The following is a 20,669-nucleotide window of genomic DNA, read 5'->3' as shown; positions in this document are numbered from 1 at the left end:
GTGAGGGGGAGGAGCGGGAAAATCCGATCCCTTCGTTCGGAGAAGTCCCTTGCCGGGCGGGAAGCAGGAGGCGGAGGCTGTACAGCTCTACGGCAACGCAGCCACCCACTTTCCTCCTTTAAGGAGGCCAGATCCGAGAGTGGAGAGGAGTTACTTGGAGGGACCCCTGGCTCGGAATGTCCCCCTGACTCAACACAAGGTAAGAGAATTGGGAACCCAGTGAGAGGGAAGGTGGTCCTCCTGCCACTACGTATCAGTTGCATACATCTTTGTGCGGTTGCTGGCTGAATGCTTAAACTGTAGCTGTTGGTGCTGCTGATGGAAAAGGGAGGGGTATCCACACAGGATCTCCCCTTTACCCCGCCGCCCGCGGACTGATCCTCAGTCGTTTGCAGTTCTTCTCCTTAAAGTGGGGTTCTGGCACGTCGCAGCCAGCAGAGGGAGCCTCTTCCAGCTCCTATTCTGGAAGGTTTTTGTTTTGTTTTAACTTGGATGGAGCTAATCTGGAGTCAGGGGGGCTGGCTGGCTGGCTGGCTAACAAGGTCCTGGTGTGGCCTGGCTTGCTCTTTCTCTCTGCAACGAGTCTCCTGTTTTGCAGTCAGTCAGAAACTCTGTTGCATGCAAAGAGTAGAAACTTGGGTATCCGATTCCCACGTGACTTCTTCTCCCGGGCTTTTGATTCGTCTTGCAATCCCGGCTACCTCCTTGGGATTTAGGCTGCAATGCAGTGCATAGATGCGCTTGAACGCCAAAAGCAATCCTAGCCATGTTTATTCAGAAGTAAGTCCTACTGTTTCCAAAGCAAATGTGCAAACACTGGGTGTGGACCAAAGTTAATTGTGGAATTTATTTTGTACATTTTAAAGTTGTGTGGGTTATGAGCAGGTGCTTTAATAAATACAACTGGTGGATTAACTAATTCATACTTTTATTGCATATTAAAAGCCCATCTCCCATTAATCAGTGGGTGAAGGAGGGCTGGGCTGCTGTGCATGCTGAAGAAGTTACTGGCTTTCTGCACAACTTTTTTCTTTTTTTTAAGGGATCTTAACTATTATATTTCCTTCAATTTTGTATCCAAAGCAGGTAGATACTTGGTAAATGTAAAAAGTGCGCCATCGAATCGGTGGCGACTCATTGGCGACCACAGAGCCATGTGGTTGTCTTTGGTACAATACAGGAGGGGTTTATCATTGCCATCTTTCACGCAGTATGAGATTATGCCTTTCAGCATCTTCCTATATCGCTGTTGCCCAATATAGGTATTTCCCATAGTCTGGAAAACATTCCAGTGAGGATTCGAACTGGCACCCTCTGGCTTGCTAGTCAAGTCATTTCCCCACTGCTTACCTTTGAATAAAACCACTCTAGTTTTCTGGGATGGTAATGAAAGTGTTTCCTTGAAGTTGGTGTCCAACTGATGGGATCTGACTTGTCCGTTTTGAAGGAAAGATGGTCTGACTCAAATAACTGCTCCAAAAGAAATCCTCTTGACTTTGCTGGATTTAATTGCATCCAGGATTCCCCAGGCACCAGACCAGTACTGAAAAAATAAAGGGGAATGCTTCTGAACATGGGTGTTCTCACCATTTAGTAAAACTATCATGCCCACCTCTGTGTGTCAGATCGCATGTCTTGGAGACATTCCTGAGCCTTGTTATGAGGCTCTTCTCCAGGTGCCTTGTGATGTGAGGTAAGTGGCTACTGTGGGGAGGGCCTTTTGGGTGGTGCCCTCTGTTCTTTGGAAAATACCCTCCCCAGATTCATGAGCTCTCTTCATCAGTGATCTTTAGGTGCTAGGTTAAAACCTTTCAGTAAAGATTTTAACTGATTGCTGCTCTCATGGTTTTATTGTTTTATACTTGTAGGTTTTAATGCTGTTTAATTATTTTGATGCTGATCTTTTATTGTAGAAGTGGACTTTTGGTGTATTAAATATTTAATTGTACTTTTTTATGTACATTTCTTTGTACCTCAACAGAAAGGTGACTAACCATTGCCATACATTTGTTTGTTTAATGAATTCATGTGCGGGCTCTCCTAATTGTTTAAGGCAGGTGCCAACTGTATATATATTTGTTTATTGACTTTAAACTTTAAGCATCTGAGCTCCTACGAGTCCATGCATGCAGGGTAGCAACAAAACTTTCTTATTCAGTTATTAAATCAAAATAACACAGGACTGTGTCTTCCAAAGCTTAAATGGATTATGCGTTTCAGGAATATAAATGACCTCTACAGTGATCGTAGTTTAAAATTGCTTGCCTTCAAGATAAGCAAAAGAGCAATAAGAATAGTGTCAATGTTCCCTGAGTGTTCATTTGCTCCAAACCCATCCATATGTGAAGGAACTAGATATCAATAACAGTTGGGTATTAAGCATTGAGATTCTCCAGCTCCTTCATATATGTGTGAGTGTGAAGGAAGAGCACCATCCCTGTGGCTCTTTTGCTTGCCCTGGCTTCCTAAAGAGAAAGACAAGCGGGGTGGGGAGATGATGGTCCCCTGGCCGTCAAGGTCTGGGGGAGCCACCAAGGCTACCCGTCGGCCAGGACGTCCCCTTGCCCCCTCCACACCCAGCTGGCAAAGTGAGGCATCCCCTCTCCTCTCTAGGCAGTGTTTCACTGAAACAGTGGCTGTGCTGGGGAGGAAAAGCCCAGCCGGACAGCATTTCAATGAAACACTGACTGGGGAGGGATGGGAAATGGTCTGAATGGACCCTCTCCTGGGTCTTGGCCCCACTTCTGCACCTGATGTCAGATGCAAGGGGGCAGGGCCAGTGCTGAGGCAGCACTGTCAGCCCCAGCAGAGCTTCCCTTTCCCATTCAGTGGTTCGTGAAATCGCTGACTGGGAGCAATTTCCCCTGGTTCCTCGGGGAAAGCAAGGAAAGAAGCTCCCAGTCAGCAATTCCATGAATCACTGACTGGGGAAGGGAAGATCTCACTGCTGGGGCTGAAGGGACCCCATTCTCGGCATTGGCTCCACTCCCTTGCGTCTGACTATAGACATGGGGTGTGTGGATTAGCCAGGAACTTATAGCCTGGGACACAGAAGCGGGAGAGGAGCAAAACCACTCGGGATAGGGGTGTGCACGGAACCATTAAGGGTGGTTTGGTTCAAACCTCCGGTCCGTGGCCCAATTCAGTTCAAACTGGTTTGACGGGTCTCTGCTTGTAAAGGGGAATCTGGTGAGGATTCCCCTTTATAAGCACAGGGGTGGAGAAAAGCTTCTGAAGGCCCTTGCTGGTCTGGCGGTGGCTGTACAGCCACTCCTAGAAGGCCCCTGGCTCATCCCAGCAGCCTGACCAGTTGTGTGGCACGGCTCCAATTGTAACATTGACTAGCCTCACGCATGTGCAGAAGCCAGTCAGCATCGGAGCCGCAACAGATTTTGGGGGAGTGCCAGGGGCCTTCTAGGAGCGGTAGTATGGACTCTGCCAGATCTGTAAGGACCTTTAGAAGCATTAAGGGCATTCAGAACAGTTCAAGCCTCTGGTTTGGTTTGCAGTTGAACCGTTGAACTAGCCTGGTTTGAATTGAACTGGTTCTCCTCGAACCAGTTCATGCACACCCCTGCCCTTGCGGGGCAAAGGAGATAGAAATTATCCAACATGTCCTATTATACTACTGTCCCTTTTATAAGGACTCCCACACGATATAGTTCCCCTCTATTGCAGACTGGAAGGTTTCTGTACCAAGCTTTTGCTCTCCGATACAAATCAAACCATAACTTGCACGGTAGCTAACTTCTGTGTAGCAGCAGTGAAAATACGACAATTGACACAGTTATGATCCAATTGGTTGCCATGTTTTTATGTATGTATGTATGTATTGTTTCAAACTTTGTATTTGCTCTTTGATCGAAATTAACATTGATTGATTGATTGCACACCCCTAGCTGGGGAACACCTGGTTTTGCAAGGAGGAGAGCGATAACAACGTGCCTGTACAAGCAGCCCCACCCACCAAACAACACATTGCAGTGCATGCAGGAACCCACTTCCCAGTGGTCTGGAGGGGGTGAAGGATACTTTGCTTTTAATTCGACTTGTAGTAGGTTTCTTTTCCTGTGACCATAGTCTTTCTACTGTGAACTAAATCCTGCCTTTTAAAACCCTGTCCATCTGTGGCCCAGCATGTGCCTGGGAGATTGGAGAACTGGGAGTAGCTATTTTTGGGGTGGCGAGCAGAGGGAGATACGGTGGTGGGAGTTCAGCAGGCTGTTTCAGGGGGAAACGTTCTAGGTAACTGAGGCCTATTCCTTTTCCTGGCACCTATCCCAATCCTGCAGCTCGAGGGAGTTTTGGGAACACTTCCTCGAGGATTAGGGTTCTGCTGTGGAGTATCAGGTCAGTAAATACAAAAACATCTCTTATCCATGATTTAATTGTAGATGAGCGTGCTTACCTGGTATGTGTTGTTATGATCTGGTTGGATGAGCTCGGTGGAGTAGTTCTCTCCCAGCTCTGCCCTCCAGGTTTCATGATCTTACACCATCCCCACCTTAAGTGTTGGGATTGGAGTTGTAGTCATCTGTCTGAGTCCATTTCCCACTCCAGATGCCCAGTTAGGCAATATCAGAACTTCAAGTGTTTGTCCCTGAGGGTGAGCTTACGAGATAGGATAAGGATTCTGTTGGTGTACTGACCACCCTGCTGCACCTCAGTCTCTCTGCCTGAGCTGGTGGGGGTGGTCTTGAAGGTGGCGTTGGGTTTCCCTAGGCTTATTGTCTTGGGGAACTTCAATGTAAACGCTGAGACCTGCCTAGTAGGAGCTGTTCAGGATTTAATGGCCACCCATGGGCCTATCTCTGCTAATATTGGGTCCTCCTCACATTGTGGGACATACACCGGACCTGGATTTTGCCAACCAGGAACTGAATGATTTGCAGGTGGGGGGATTTCCTGACTCCTTTGTCATGGGCAGATCATCATCTGTTGGGGTTTAGTTTGGCTGCTTCAACCATTGTCTTCAGGGATGGTGGACCAGCTAGCTAACTGAGCAAAGAGACACCTTTTAAAGTGGTGATTCTCTTATATTTAGCAGGGGGAGAGCAACTGGCCCTATCCAACCCCAGCACAGCATCTCTCCAGTGGCTGTTGCTGGTGTCTACCTTATGTTTCTTTTTAGATTGTGAGCCCCTTTGGGGACAGGGGACCATCTTATTTATGTATTATTATTTTTTCTATGTAAACCACTTTGAGAATTTTGTTGAAGAGCAGTATATAAATATCCATAGTATTAGTAGTAGTAGTAGTAGTAGTAGTAGTAGTAGTAGTAGTGGTCTGCCCCGAAGGCTTATGTATCCGCTCGGTTTCTGTGAATCTGGAATGTGGAGGCAGCTGTATGATGGGGGTTCTTCCTCCATATGATGGGGGAAGAATAATCAGCAGCCCGCTGTGACCAGTTTGCATGTCACTTCGCAGATAAAATCGCTCGCATCCATGCCAATTTGGACTCCAGGATTTTGGCAGTCTAGGAGACATGCCTTAGCAACCATCTGGTCCGAATGTGATGGATTCTTTTCTGTTAGTGCAGCCTGAGGAAGTGGATAAGAGCCTAGACAGTGTGCGGGGCAACATCATGTGCTCTTGATCCTTGCCCTTCATGGTTAGTAAAATCTGTCATGGAAGGAACAGGTAGGTGGTGGGATCCAATTATTAATGCTTCACTAAGAGAAGGGAGCTTCAAGCATTGTCATTGAGCCTCAAGCAAGTGGTGATAAGATCATTATTTAAAAAGCCTTCCCTTGATTCCACCAACTTTGATAACTATCGGCCTGTTTCAAATCTTCCCTTTCTAAACAAGGTGATAGAGTGTGTGGTGTCTGTGCACCTGCAAAGTGGGTGATATGGATTATTCCATATTCTTGGGTGATATGGATTATCTAGACCCTTTTCAATCTGGCTTTCACTCTGGGTTTGGGACTGAAACTGCCTTGGTAGCTGACCTATGCTGGAAACTAGTCAGGGGGTGTGCATCACTGTTGGTTCTACTGGACCACTCAGAGGCATTCAGTACCATTGACCATGGTATCCTTCTGGACTGCTTCACAGGTATAGGGCTCGGGAGTGGTGCATTGGAGTGGTTCCATTCCTTTCTTGTGGGGAAGTTGCAGAAGGTGGTGCTGGGGGACTTTTGCTCGAATCCTTGGCCTTTGGGGTCCCACCAGGCTCAGTATTGTCCCCCAGGTTATTTAACATCTACATGAAACTGCTGGGAAGGTCTTCAGGAGGTTTGGACTGAACTGTCATCAGTATGCAGATGACATTGAGCTGTACCATTCCCTGACATCAGATTCTAGGGAAACAGTGGATGTATTGAACTGGGGGCTGGAGGTGGTGATGGGCTGGATGTGGTCTAGCAAACTGAAGTTAAATCCAGACAGGGTGGAGGGGCTGCTGGTCAGTAGTAAAGTCAGTTGGGATTGGGTGATTCTATCAGCTCTGGACGGAATTGTACTCCCCTTGAAAGAGCAAGTGCACAGCTTGGGGGTGTTGCTGGACCCGGCTCTGCTTTTAGATGCTCAGGTGGAAGTGGCTTAGGAGCGGTGGCCAGGGGTGCCTTCGCACAGCTTCTGCTAGTGCTCCAGCTGTGCCCCTTTCTCGAGAAGGCAGATCTGGCCACTGTTACCCATGCCTTAGTCACATTGAGGCTGGATTACCGCAATGGGCTTTACATGGGGCTGCCCTTGAAAAATATTCAGAAACTTCAGTTGGCTGGTGCAGAATGCAGCTGCCAGGCTTATCTCTGGAACTGCTCGCTCGAATTATATCACCTATTTTGAAAAAGCTGCACTTGCTGCCAGTTTGAAGATCCTCTCAGAATATTTTAAAATTCTTCTGTCTTTGTTGTAATAGAGTAGGAAAAATGGTTTAAAAATAGTATTCAGTGCAATGTTACCAGGAGCAGAGTGCACAAAATGTTTCATCTACGCTTGAAACAACTTCAACAATGAAGCTCCTTAAAATATTGTTTTCTGTTTCAAAGCTGGGCCTATTCTGGCTTCTCATTTGTTAGAATGTGTACCCTCCTAGGATATAAAAACATCTGAACACAGATTAAAGTTGTATTTTTCATACATATTAAGTCCAAGAAGAGATTGTACTTTCTTTCAAATGGCACAATGTTTTGATAAGACCATAGCTTAACGATGTTAAAATATATTGGGCATAAATCCAAAAGGATTAGTCTGTAACAAAGTGTAGTATATAAAAATTATTTTTTCATTTTTATTGCTACCATCAATGACCACTTATCTTTTCTCAGAGCTTAACATTTTAAAATGTTGGTATATCATTTGATGAAATTGCAGTGTTGTTCAACAATTATTTATTCATATATATTTGAGGAAGCATACTCATTGAATAGAAAGATTGATTCAAACACAGGATAAAAAGAAAACGGAAAAACTTTATCAATTGGAATGGAAGCAACTTGTAGTGAAATGTATTCTTGAAATATTGTTGACCAAAAAAAGAGAGGTATCTCAAATCATGGAATTCAGAACAAGTGAAGAGAGGCATTTGCCTCAGGTGGTGGATTATTGGGGCAGGCAAGCTATCCTAACTTGCTACCCCACTTAGCCTCCTGCCCACTACTTGGTTCTGTGGCAGCATGAAGTCACTCCTCCTCCTCCTCGGTGCCCTAGATTTTGTTATATTTTATTTACATTTATATCTGCTCTTCCTCCAAGGAGCCTAGAGCCGTTTACATGGTTATGTTTATCCTCACAACAACCCTGTGAAGTATGTTAGAATGAAAGATACCTCATCAGACTCTGAGTCACTAACTGAGTTTTATAGCTGAACATACATTTGTTTCCCCAGTCCAACATTCCAAACACTACACACCACTGGCTCTTTGAAAAGGGAAAGGAGGACAGAGTGGAAGAGAAAGTGTGGAAGGGAAAGAGGAGAGACTCTGGTCCACCTCTCCTCTCCCTATTCTACTCTTCTGCTTTTCAAATCCAGAGTGCTGAGGAGGATGAGCTACTTTTCTCCCTATTGCTGAGCCATATGGCAGGCAGGTAGAGTGGCATGGCATTTGGCACCCTGTTTCAGGCATCTAATGAACTTGGGTCACCCCGATGGGATTTGAAAATAATGATATAAGTACAAAATCCAGAGTAAGATGACACTTTTATTAGGACCAATTAAAATGTCACAAAGTAGTAAGCAAACATGAATTTTTCAGAACTCTACTCAGGCTGGATCTTATACAACACAGGTATAAGTAGCAAATGCACTCATTCCATCTTCAGTTCTGTTCACCGTTACTTGGAAGCAAGTACCATTGAACTCAGTAGGGCTAACGTCCAAGTAGACATGCATATTTTTGGACTATAAGACCCATTTGTCCTCATACTAATTGTTACTTAAAGTGCTTTATGGGCAACTAAAGGCGCCTGATGGCGCAGTGGGGAAGTAACTTGCCTAGGGAGCAAGAGGTTGTTGGTTCGAATCCCTGCTATTATGAAACACTTATATTGGGCAGCAGCAATATAGGAAGATGCTGAAAGCAGGGGTGTAACAAGGCTGGAGTGGGCCCAGAGACAAAATTTTAAAATGGGCCCCTCGCTGATATACACACACACACTTCACAATATATAGTCATGTGACTTGCCTCTGGGGGCCCCCTCGAGGCGTGGGGGCCCACAGGGAGCCGCTTCCCCTTGCCTAATAGTAGTTACGCCCCTGGCTGAAAGGCATCATCTCCTGCTGTGCGGGAGATGGCAATGGTGAACCCCTCCTGTATTCTACCAAAGAAAACCACAGGGCTCTGTGGTCGTCAGGAGACAACACCGACTCGATGGCACAACAACTTTAAAACCTTGTTACTCCAGACCACCACATCATCTAATCCCACCCAAAGATGGCTGGTTATATTATATTATAATATATTTAAAATTCCGGCTTCTGTGAAAATGAATATCCGATGACTTAGAAATAAGATAATGAATAAGAAATAATAAGAAATGAATATTATTATTGTCTGTAAACATATTATAGATGCTTTAAAGAGAGAGAGAGAGAGCTCACGTCCCCAGTTAATGTGCTCCAAGTCTAGTCGCTGGGACAATAGGGGACAGCTAAGTAATAAAGTGAAGGTGCCTGCCTATGGTTCTTGACTCTTCCATGTTTAGTTGTGCACAAAACATGACGTGTCTGACACGTGCTGTGTGCACAACTAAACCCGGGAGAAGAGTCTTTGGAAAAGGAAATCCCTTTTCTCCGGCTCTCCAGACCTGACACCATGAAGCCTGCCATGTGGGGGAATTATAGCCCCTTTATATGCGAGATAGACGGGATGTAAGAACGGCTTTTTCTGGGAGTGCTGGAGTCAGAGTTAACCGGCTTTGCACATTGTGTAAAGAAAAGAGATGAATTATGAGCGAAGAGAGGAGCCGTCGGTGTTAGCTTGGTGGGTCTGTTGTGTCGTGGGTGAGCACAACAGGGGCGCAGGCTTGGAGTCCCCCGCCGGTGTCTGCAGCGAGGCCTTCCGTAGCAGCGCGAGGCCCTGCGCCGGGTGGTCTCGGCTGCCTGGTTCCTATAGCAACGCGGGAGACGCCGGCGGCGCAGGGAGGCGGGAGTGGGCAGCCCGCACACCACCGAGCAAGCAAGCAAGCAGGCGCCCGCCCCCGGCCTGGAAGATCCGTCGGGAGGAGCAAGGGGGGCATGCAAAGCGCCACGGGGAAGGGGGCCGGGCCCGATCCGCCTTGGGCGCCCGCTGACCGGCCTCCGTCTGTGTGTGTGTCTTCCTCCTCCTCCTCTTTCTTCCCTGCAGCGTCCGGCAGGCTAGCGGGGCTGCCATGGCCTCGGCGGCCTCCTCGCTGCCTGCGGTCCTGCCGCCGTTCCAGTTCCGCCCCCGGCACGACACCCCGGACTGGCGGCGGCTAAGCGCGGTGGACGTGGAGCGGGTGGCGGCCGAGGTGGACGTGGCGGTGCTGCAGGAGCACCTGGGGCACGTCACCTTCTGCAGCGCCGAGCGGGAGCGCTGCCCGCACTGCCAGGCCCCCGCCGACGCGCTCCTCCTCAAGCTCCTGCGCCTGGCGCAGCTCTGCCTCGAATACCTGCTCCACTCCCAGGACTACCTCAGCGCCCAGCTCCGCGCCGGCCAGGAGCTCCTCCGGGCCGCCGACGCCAACCGCGACCAGCTGGCCAAGGAGGTCGCCCGCGGAGCTCAGGAGATCCGGCTGCTCAAGGTGGAGTGCAAGCGCCGCAAGAAGATGCTCGGCACCCAGCAGATGATGCTCCAGGCGGGGGCCACCTGCCACCAGGTACCACCACAACAAATGTTTATATACCGCTTTCCAACAAAAGTTTCCAGAGCGGTTTACCTAAGTAAACAATAAATAAATAAAATGACTCCCTGTCCCCAAAGGGCTCACAGTCTTAAAAGAAATATAAGCTAGGCACCAGCAATAGCCACTGGAGGAATGCTGTACTGGGGCTGGATAGGGCCAGTTGCTCTTCCCCTGCTAAATAAAAGAGAATCGCCACTTTTAAATGGTGCCTCTTTGCCCAGTTAGCAGGGGAAAGGTAGGACAGGCAGCAGTTGAGCACTTGGGTGAGACCCTGTCCCACCCCTTTGCTCCAAATTAGATAATTTGGATTCATTCCTTTTTGCTGTTTTTATGTCTCCTCCACATATGCATAACTCTACTCCCCTTGCGATTAGAAGTCTCCAAGGTGGCGAACAACACATATTTCTAAAACAGCATAAAAAATATACCACATTTTTAAAAGGCTCCATAGAAACTACTTGCAAGATCCAGAGCTGTACTACACTGAGGGGAGATAATTGGGTAGTGAGCAGTCTTGAGGATCCCACTGGGATGAAAGGGATGCCATATACATACTTTTGTAAATAAAATTTTTAGGTAACCTTAATGGTTTTTTAATGGTTAAAAAGAAAAGAAAAACAACCTCAAGAAGCTCAGCTAGGGTAATTCCTTTAGTATAATAAATATCCTAATAAAGATACTTTGAATTTTTTTAAAAAAGTTACCAAAAAACCCCCTTGAAAAGGGCCACCTTGGCCTGGTGTCTAATCCCACAAAAAGTGAAGTTAATTTGCCTAGAGAGGAAGATCCACAGCTTCTGTGGTACATCATCATTCCTATCCCACCCCTTTCCCTATTGTTAGTAAGTTACACAAAGTAAGGTTACGGTCCTTATGCAAACTTACTTGGGATTTTGCTTTTGAGCAAATATGTATCCAGTCAGGCTGCAGGGCATGTATTGACCACACAGGCGACTTGGTTCTTGCTCTGAATCCAATATACTGCGCAATAATTACCCCAGTGGAAGGTGTGTGCTGTTTGCTCTTGGACACAACTAAACAGAAATCGGGACAGACTGCACTCTGCACCAGTCCCCACATGGCCTCAGTGCCTTGTTGAATGTACACCCTGCTTGTGTGTTCTGCAAATTACAGTGTATTGCTTCTTGGCCTTTTGGCTAAGATAATGCGTAGTGTAGTAGTGTATTCTGCAAGTATCACAAGTGCATCTGATCTTCAGAAAGTAGGCTGTGTAGTTTCAGAATCTTATTACGAAAAATATTTATATACCATTTTTCAATTTTAAAAATTCTCAAAACAATTTACATAGCAGTCATATGTATCGGTGGGAATGGGAAAATTCACCACTGTACTATGTATCTGCTTATGAATTCAGAAAGGGTGAGTTTTGGGCCATATGATCAAAGACTAAATGTCTTTATTGAAAGGTTCCATGTGACCTTGCGATCACATGGTTATCCCCACACCAGTCCCTATAGCCTTCATGTAGTTTAAATCCACATGTGTGCCGCTAACAGTGGGCCAAATTATATCTGACCAGTCCTGCTTACTGTGCAATAATGGTTGTGGCTGCTTTTATGAAGTACTACATGAAAGTAGCTTTAAGTATTTAAGTCATGCATGAAGGTGTGTTAAGATGACCCCTCTTGTGCAATTATGAGAAGTAGAGTGCTGTTCTGGGAGGGGAAGGGGAATGTGTGCACTGAGCTCACTACCTTATTGTGTGGTAAGGATTACCTGAACTGGCCCATTGTGGTTAGTATGCAACCACAGCATTCAAAGTACATGTAAAGGGGGCCTAAGAAGATAGAGGTATCGTGCAACTTGCAAATGATTTAAACCCCTCTTGGAGAACAAATAGGCTGTACATTTCAGTTGAAGATGAGACAAATCTCTCTTTCCCAGAAAGTGCCTCTGTCATACAATTGCATTTTCTTGTACTATACGTTTATAAATTCTGATATTGGGGTGTAAAATTGTGACTGAATCTCAGCACTGATGATCTGTACATGGGATTAAGTTATATAGACACCTGGTTTGTATGAAATAGGAAGGGCTGGGGGGATTCTGCTTCCTAGTCAATCAAGATGCACAATGGGAAAGGTTACTCATGCCTCCTGGGAAAGTTCCCAGTAGTAGGAATCTCTCTCTCTCTCTCTCTCTCTCTCTCTCTCTCTCTCTCTCTCTCTCTCTCACACACACACACACACACACACACACACACTTTTGATATTACTGGCGTGTCTTCTTCAATTCTGCAGGATATTGTTTTTTTGTGGTGATGTACTAGCATTGTTTTGATATGTCCCATTCTAAGCATGTATGTGCTACTGATGCAGCTAGTGTCAATAATTAATCTACAGGTATTCATAGTAATTGTGAACATAGAATCAAGAGTTAGAAGAGTTAAGATCCATGCCTGTTCTCTAAGGTAGGATACTATATACTTACAGCACCTGCAACAGATGCCTACAAAAAGAGCTCTGAACAGTTTGTCCCATTGCTCACCTGCTGATCCAGTTAAGTAACTTTTTCTGAAGTTTAATCTAAATTTATCTTCATGTAATTTAAATTCGTGGTTCTTATTCTCAGTGGATATGATGAAAACTGGCAGCATATGCCTTTAAATAGCTTGACTTGCAGTTACTTTCTTTCTCCTATTAAAATATTGATACAGGTCAACCATCAAACAGAGTTCTTCATTTGAGCTTGAATTGAGTAGGTCTGACTTATTTTAAGACTCGTATCAAGAATAGATACAGAGGACGGAGCAATAAGAAATCTTGAATTATTCTGAATCAAAATTTGAGGCTCAGGAATAGAGTGTGCGGCTCATGGAAAATACTATGTATTGAAGACTAAGCAGTCAGAGTATTAGACAAAAGGTCTAGACTGCACATGCAACAGAATCAAATGGAAAAATAGATTGAATCACTTCACACTGCAGAGTAGGGACACTTCCTTAATTGTTCTGCACAGAAAAATGTTGCACTTAAGAAAAGTGCAAAAAGTGAAAAATAAAGGTTCTACCCCAGCCTGCTTCCTGCTGTGCTATTTTCTCTTTATAGAAATATTTTGGTGTTTTGTTTTTGCTTTGGTGGTGGGCAGGGGATCATAATAAATAATGTGATCACCCTTCAACTGCAGCCTGAAGTGGTATAGTCCATTCTGCCACCTCATTCTGCTGGAAGTCTAAACCATCCCTCAGGCTACTTGGTTGGGTAGCTTAGACTCTTTGCCTTTTCCCCGTCTGGAGATCATCATATTGGGATCAGGCACTGGGCATGCTCAAGACAGACCGGACATTCAAAAAGGTAGCTCCTCCCGCCGCCTGGCGCCATCCCCCAGTTCCGGTCTGTCTTGCTCAAGGCTGGCCGTATTGGATTTGCTCTGCTTAGCTTTTCCTCTCCTTCCCCACTGTCTGCTATTTGTGTGTGTTTGTTCCATTGTGCGAGGGTGGGAAGGAGCTGCCTGTAGTATTTTTCTTCCTTTTTGATCAAACTTACCTAAAAAATTTTTTTTTAAAATTTACGATTCGGCTCCATTGGCTTTACTTTGTTTTTTACTGTTTACTTTTGTTTTTGACTGGATTGCTTAGGCGGCATGGAAGTAGCTCATGCAGAGGAGCTCCTCCAGGGCTCCTTATCGGAGGGCACTTTAGCTCCCGAAATGCCTGCTCATGCTTTCCAGCCCCCCGCGGGCGCCCCAGCTACTTCGGGGACGGCCAGTCCTGCTTCGGCGGCGGCCCCTCCCCCTCCACAGTTGCTCTCACCACGGAAGCTTGCTAAAAAGAGCAAGCCCAACAAAGAAAGCAAAGAGAGCGGCCTGAGAGAAAAAAGGGTGAAGACGCTGTCAGACTCGGTGCGGCTTAGCGAGCACCTGCTTATTCAATCTGTTTGCAAGCGCTTGCGCCGCGTTAAGGAGCATAAATCAAAGAAGGGCAAGGGCGACGTTCACCATTCCAGTGAGTCTATTTCCCTCAGCACCTCACCCGTGCTTGTCGTGGGCAGCGGTCCAGTGGCAACCCCCCCCGCTCCACCAGACCTTAACTCAGAGAGAGCTGCGACCTGCCCTGTTGTGGAGGAGCCCAGTGAACCTGCACCCGCAGCACCTATTGCAGCAATGGCTCAAGCGCTTCCAGCAGCCTTGGCAGGTACTGTCTCAGGCTCCCCCTCCCTGCGGATGTGGCTCAGTGGTTGAAATCTTTCTTTATTTCAGAATGCCTTCCCTTGATTCCTGCCCCCAAAGGGGGTTCAATGCCTGCCCTCCCTGTCCCAATTCAGCCTCCTCCTGCCCCAGTGGGACCTCTCAGTAGACCACGTGGGCGTCTCTCTTCTTCCTCGCCGGCAGGGATGCCATACCGATCACAGAGAAGGGGCGCTTTGCACCAAAACCACCCGCTCCCAGACGTAAGAGGCACAGACCCTCCTCTTCCTCTGCAGATTCTGATTTGGAACGTTTCCCCTCTAAGGTTTCTAGGAAGGGGGGTGAACGGCCACTTCCAGCGGCCCCAGGTCCGCTTCCTGGACCCATATCTGTTCCCTCTATTCCCCTATTTTCAATCCGGTCCCTCAACCCATTCCGGTATCTTCAAATCCGGATTTTGAGTTTCCTACTCACCCTGGTGGGGAGTCGGAAAAGGAGGAGGGCAAACTCTCCGAGGAAGAAGCTACCCCTGCATCCTCGGTGTCTGTATGCCTTTTTTCATCCCAGGACTTTGACGTTATTTTGTTCAAGGCCAAGAGGACCATAAAAGACGTTTCTTCAGCAGATGTGGTCCCTCCCTCTGAGTTTGACCAGGAGGTATTTCCCTCCTCTTTGGGGGTTTCTCCCTTGGTTCCCTTCCCTACCCTGTTCAAACAGGTGATGTTAGCTGAATGGCAATATCCTGCTTCCTGCAGACCCATTGGGTCCCTTCCTAAGAAGCACTATACCTTGTCACCAGAAGTTTCGGCCCTGCTGACCTCACCTAAAGTGGACCCCCCCGTGGTCCAGATGGTGTCAGGCTCCTTGCGAAATATGGAGAGTCAGGAGCAGCTTAAATCTACGGAGGACAAAAAGAACGATGCCCTGTTAAAAAAATCACATGAGGCGGCCTCTACTGTAATCAGAGTGGCTACGGCTAACTCTATATTTGCCAGGGCATCTATCCTATGGTCCAAACAGTTGGCCTCACTGGTTCCCCCAGGTAATTCTCAACTCTGCCAAGGTCTTAATAAGCTGGCAAAGGCGGCGGCCTTTATGGCAGATTCTAGCCTGGACTGTGTCCAACACTCTTTCCAGGCCCTAGCAACAGGGGTGGCCTTGCGCAGGTCATTATGGCTCAAGGGCTGGCAAGTCGATTTTAGGTCTAAGATGGCCCTACAAGCCTCTCCCTATTCGGGCACTAACCTGTTTGGCCCTCCTCTAGATTCCGTACTAGTTGACACCAAGGACAAGAAAAGGGTGATGCCTTCCACTAAACGGGATTTCCGCAGGCCCCCTCGTGGCAAGAGCTCCTTTCAAAACTATAGACAGGCCCAGTTCCAGCCTTCCTTTCGTTCAGGAGAATATAGACAGTCCGCCTTCAGAGGTTTCAACCGGACCCAGTGGCGACCAATGGGCAGGGGCTCCTTCAGACAGCAGGGCAGTAAGGCCTCCACCCCCCCCAACCAGTTTCTGAAGAGACAATGACTATATGGCTGTCGGGGGGCAGACTACAACACTTTGCTCTCACCTGGCAGTCCACGACCCAGGACCAGTGGGTGTTAGACATAGTGTCAAAAGGCTACTCTATAGACCTAACTCACACACACCAGGATTCCTTTTCGCCACCCCGTGCTCCAGACGCCCCGAGAAACATCGGCTGATGCTCGAGGCAATTCATCATCATGATTCAGGCGATCGAGCCAGTGCCCTACACAGAAAAATGTTCCGGTGTTTACTCACTTCTCTTTCTGGTTCCCAAAAAGGATGGGTCCTGGAGGGCAGTGCTGAATCTTCGACACTTCAACAGATGGGTGAAAAAGCGGAGGTTCCGCATGGAGTCTCTTCAGGCCATCAAACAAGCCATTCTTCCTCAGGACTACCTAGCCTCCATAGACTTGTCAGAGGCTTACCTACATGTTCCGATCCTCCAGGAACACAGGTGCTTTCTTTGATTCTTCTACGATGGTATCCATTTTCAGTATCGTGCTCTCCTGTTCGGCCTCTAATCGGCCCCCCAAGTCTTCACGAAACGAATGGCAGCCCTGACAGCACACCTGCGCCTACAGGGCGTTTGCATTCATCCCTAGCTAGACAACCTCCTCATCTGGGCGCCGTCGTTCCAGACCACCAATCTACACGTTCATGTCACATTGGACTGCCTGAGGGACCACAGCTTCGTCGTGAACCGAGACAAGAGTAATCTGTGCCCTTCTCTGACCCTCCAACACCTCGGAGTGGTATTCCACACCATCCCAGCTCTGGTCAGTCTTCCAGAGGACAGGAGAGTCAAACTCTCGTCCAGCTTGCTCCCCCTCCTCCAGGCGGAAGCGGCGGATGTGATGCTCTTGGGGCAAGTCTTGGGGATGATGACTGCTGTGATGGATTGCGTCCCGTGGGCCAGATGGCACTCCAGGCCCCTCCAATGGTTGCTACTACCTCATTAAGACGACATCTCCTCTTGTGCGTGGATTCAGGTGAGGCTATCCGAGGAGGTCAGACTCTCCTTCCAGTGGTGGCTGTCCCCTGCCATGGAAAGGGGCCTAGCCTTCACAGAACCCAACAGGACCTTGATTACATCGGACGCCAGCTGCAAGGGATGGGGAGCGATTTGCAAGGGTCACCTGGCCCCGGGCTCCTGGATCATAGTGGAGAGCTCATGGAGCATCAATTGCCTAGAACTTCGGGCTGTCAAGTTAGCCCTCTTGGCCTTCCAGGAACTGATCCGGGATGCACACGTCCTCCTCCGGACGGACAACACTACTACCAAGGCTCACATCAACCACCAAGGCGGCACCAGATCCAAGGGCCTGATGAAGGAAGCAAACCTTCTCTTCGAGTGGGTGGAAAGAAACATTCTCTCTATTAGGGCAGAACACTTGAGCAGGGTGGACAACACGCAGGCAGACTGGCTGAATCGCCAATCAGTCGACCCATCAGAATGGATGCTTCACCCTCAGGTCTTTCATCAGGTCACGCAGTGCATGGGCACCCCTCTCATCGACCTCTTCACGTCCCCCCTCAATGCTCACCTGCCCAAGTTCTTCACGAGATTCCACTCTCTATCTGCTCAGGGCACAGATGCCCTCGTGACCCCTTGGCCAATGGGCCTCCTATATGCCTTTCCCCCTATGCCAATTCTGGGACAGGTGGTCAGGAAGATCCGGATGGAGCATGCAGAAATAATCTTAATTGCTCCCCACTGGCCCAGGAGGGCTTGGTTTGCGGACCTGGTCAACTTGGCGACAGCTCCACCATGGCGGCTTCCCCTTCGGGCAGATCTTCTTCGACAAGGACCGATATTTCATTCGGACCCACAGTGGCTGCATCTCTGCGTGTGGAAGTTGAACGCAGCAACCTGAGATCCGAAGGGGATTCATCTCAGGCCCTGAATACTATCCTGGCAGCTCGCTGTCCGTCCACACAACACATCTACCAGGCTACGTGGGCGGCCTTCTCCGGCTGGGCCTGGGATAGACATCTCGACCCCCTCTCAGCAGAAGTTCCCCATGTTCTGGATTTCCTAAAAGCAGGGTTGGCTCTCCGACTCAAACCGTCCACTCTGCGGAGGCAGGTGTCCGCGTTATCCTCGGTCCTGAAAATTTCTGATCCAGGTACACACTCTCTACACCCTCATATATCTCGGTTCCTTAAGGGAGCTTCTAACCTGGCTCCGCCTCCAGTTCCTCGTTTTCTGTCCTGGAACCTCAATAAGGTGCTCAATGTATTGACAGCGCCACCATTTGAACCTCTGCACTCCATTTCCCTGAAGCTCCTGTCTTGTAAGACCTTGTTCTTGGTGGCAGTTACATCCGCCTGTAGAGTCTCGGAGTTGGGGGCACTATCTGCTCACAAGGAGCTCTCTGTGTTTCTTCCGGAAGAGGTAAAGCTCACGCTAGACCCTACCTTCCTGCCCAAGATCAATTTGGTGTTTCACCGAGTGCAGGAGGTGGTTCTTCCGTCCTTCTGTCCTAACCCCACTCACCCGACAGAGGTTCACTGGCATAAGCTGGACGTTCGTCACTCCCTTCGCTTCTACGTCTGACGGATCAGAGACATCAGGAGGTCGGACTCACTCTTCATGTCCTTCTCCTTTCATAACCTCGGCCAATACCCCTCCAAGTAATCCCTGGCAGCTTGGATCCGGGCTTGCATCTGCTTGGCCTACGAGAGCCTAGGGCTGCATCCACCACAGGGGATTATGGTGCACTCTACCCTCAGCGCCGCAGTATCCGTGGCCTTCTCTACCCAGGCACCCCTGGTGGACATTTGCAGAGCTGCTACTTAGCACTCCGTGTTACCCTTCATTCGACACTATAAGATACCATCCTTTCTGGAGTCGCAGGCAGCGTTCGGCTGCAGAATTCTTCAGCAGGTGGTCTGAACATCCTCCCCCCTACCTCTGGGACCCCTCTACGAGTTCCTGCTTGGGTATGTCCCAAAATGATGATCTCCAGACAGGGGAAAAAGGAACATTGGTTCCTACCTTGTGAAGGGTCCTTTTTCTCTGATCTGGAGATCATCAGGCCCGCCCAGATGTTCGGTTGGAGGCTGGACTTGTGGCAGGCTAAATCTGTGGGAGGGAACTGTGTTTTGGGTGGAGGCAGTTTCCAGGGTCGCAGGTCCTCCCCTTCTTGTCTTTCTGCTGTTCCTCTTGACTTCGTAGTGTTCACTGTGCATATGTTTCCTTCTGCCTATTGACCTTTGTGTTTCCTATTCTTAACGTGTTTTTTGTGGCAGAGCAAACAGGTCCTTCCTCGCCTTTCGCATTGATCCCGGAACTGGGGGATGGCGCCAGGCAGCGGGAGGAGCTACCTCTTTGAATATCCGGTCTGTCTTGAGCATGCCCAGTGCCTGATCCCAATATGATGATGTCCAGATAAGGGGAAAAGGACCCTTCACAAGGTAGGACCCAATGTTCCTTTCTACTTACCATTATGAGCAACATTTCAAACATTTGCTTGTTGTCTGTTGATAGCCGTTGGGTACTGCAGCAGAAATAATAAAGGCTGCAATCGAGTGCCCAATTGCATGTGTCTAAATATCACAACTGTGTTTGGATTGTGTCCAAAATGTATGTGCTTAGTCTCTGTGCTTACACATTGTTTGCCACCGTAATCCTTATTCCTGAAAACATTTAAGCACATAATCCTTTTGCCAGCAAATATATAAAGTAGACAAGAATGCATATGAGCAAGTATAGGGTCAGAGCTTGATCCACACACTCTTTGCTTTTACAACACTATCTACTCATTCAGCCTAATGCTTTAGCATCATTTTAATGGGTGTTTTATGTATCATTATATGGTACAAGCCATAGACATTAAAATATTCTTTTATGGTACACATATTGATAGTTTTTATTGCATCCATTGAAAATAAGAAAAGCTACTGTTCAAATGCACTCATTTCAAGGAGCACATAGCCAAGCAATATTTCCCCCCACTGGCTGACATCCTGACTAATGAAGCAGCACAAATGCTTCAAGTGACTACAGGTACATGCCAGAGCCTCAAGAAGCTCCCCGGCCCCTGTATATGTGCAGGGAGGAGAGCTGATCTTGTGGTAGCAAGCATGAAGTGTCCCCTTTGCTATGCAGAGTCCACCCTGGCTTGCATTTGAGAGGAGACTACATGTAAACACTGTAAGATATTCCCATTAGGAGATGGGGCCGCTCTAGGAAGAGCACCTGCATGCTTGCAGGCAAAAGGTTCCAAGTTCGCTCCCTGGCATCTCCAAGATAGGGCTGAGAGATCCCTGCCTGCAACCTTGGAGAAGCCGCTGCCAGTCTGGGTAGAAAATACTGAGTTCGATGGACCTTTGAGCTGACTCAGTATATGGCAGCTTCCTATGTTCCTAAGAATCCTCATTCAGAGCACTGCCCATGCTCTGGAAGCCTTCTGTAAGATAAGAAACATGTTGCTGACCCTCAGCAGTGTGTTTTTGATCCTACAGATCTCCTCCAGAGATGTGAGAGCGCTCTGAACTCTGAGGGCTCTTGTGCAACAGCGCACATACAGGAGGACTGGGGGGAGTTGCTCAGCAGTTCCTGGCAAGTCCCCATGGTCCTTGGAAGCGTGCATGCTTCTTGAGAATGTCAGCCACTGTTTGAAAGAACTGGTATTCATATAATTTGTGTTTATTTGTGAATAAGAGCTAAGTACATGGCTCATCGTTA

The 20,669-nt window shown here is 48.0% G+C and overlaps 1 protein-coding gene across 6 annotated transcripts in view; it reads left to right on the top strand.

Moving 5' to 3' along the window:
• DZIP1 (DAZ interacting zinc finger protein 1) overlaps window positions 1-20,669 on the top strand; it is a 70,323-nt gene continuing 49,654 nt past the window's right edge. For 3 of the 6 annotated variants that reach the window (XM_053310138.1, XM_053310140.1, XM_053310137.1), the window contains exons 1-3: window positions 752-780; window positions 9,788-10,280; window positions 12,760-12,825. In XM_053310138.1, coding sequence (XP_053166113.1) covers window positions 767-780; window positions 9,788-10,280; window positions 12,760-12,825 — 573 coding nt within the window. In that variant the 5' untranslated portion in view covers window positions 752-766. Of the gene's footprint in view, window positions 200-751; window positions 781-9,787; window positions 10,281-12,759; window positions 12,826-20,669 lie in introns of those variants that run through there. The other 3 variants (XM_053310142.1, XM_053310141.1, XM_053310139.1) reach the window with 2 other exon arrangements.

Source organism: Hemicordylus capensis, chromosome 3 (assembly GCF_027244095.1).
Source record: "Hemicordylus capensis ecotype Gifberg chromosome 3, rHemCap1.1.pri, whole genome shotgun sequence".
NCBI lineage: Eukaryota > Metazoa > Chordata > Lepidosauria > Squamata > Cordylidae > Hemicordylus > Hemicordylus capensis.
This window is presented reverse-complemented; position numbering and strand designations above follow the sequence as displayed.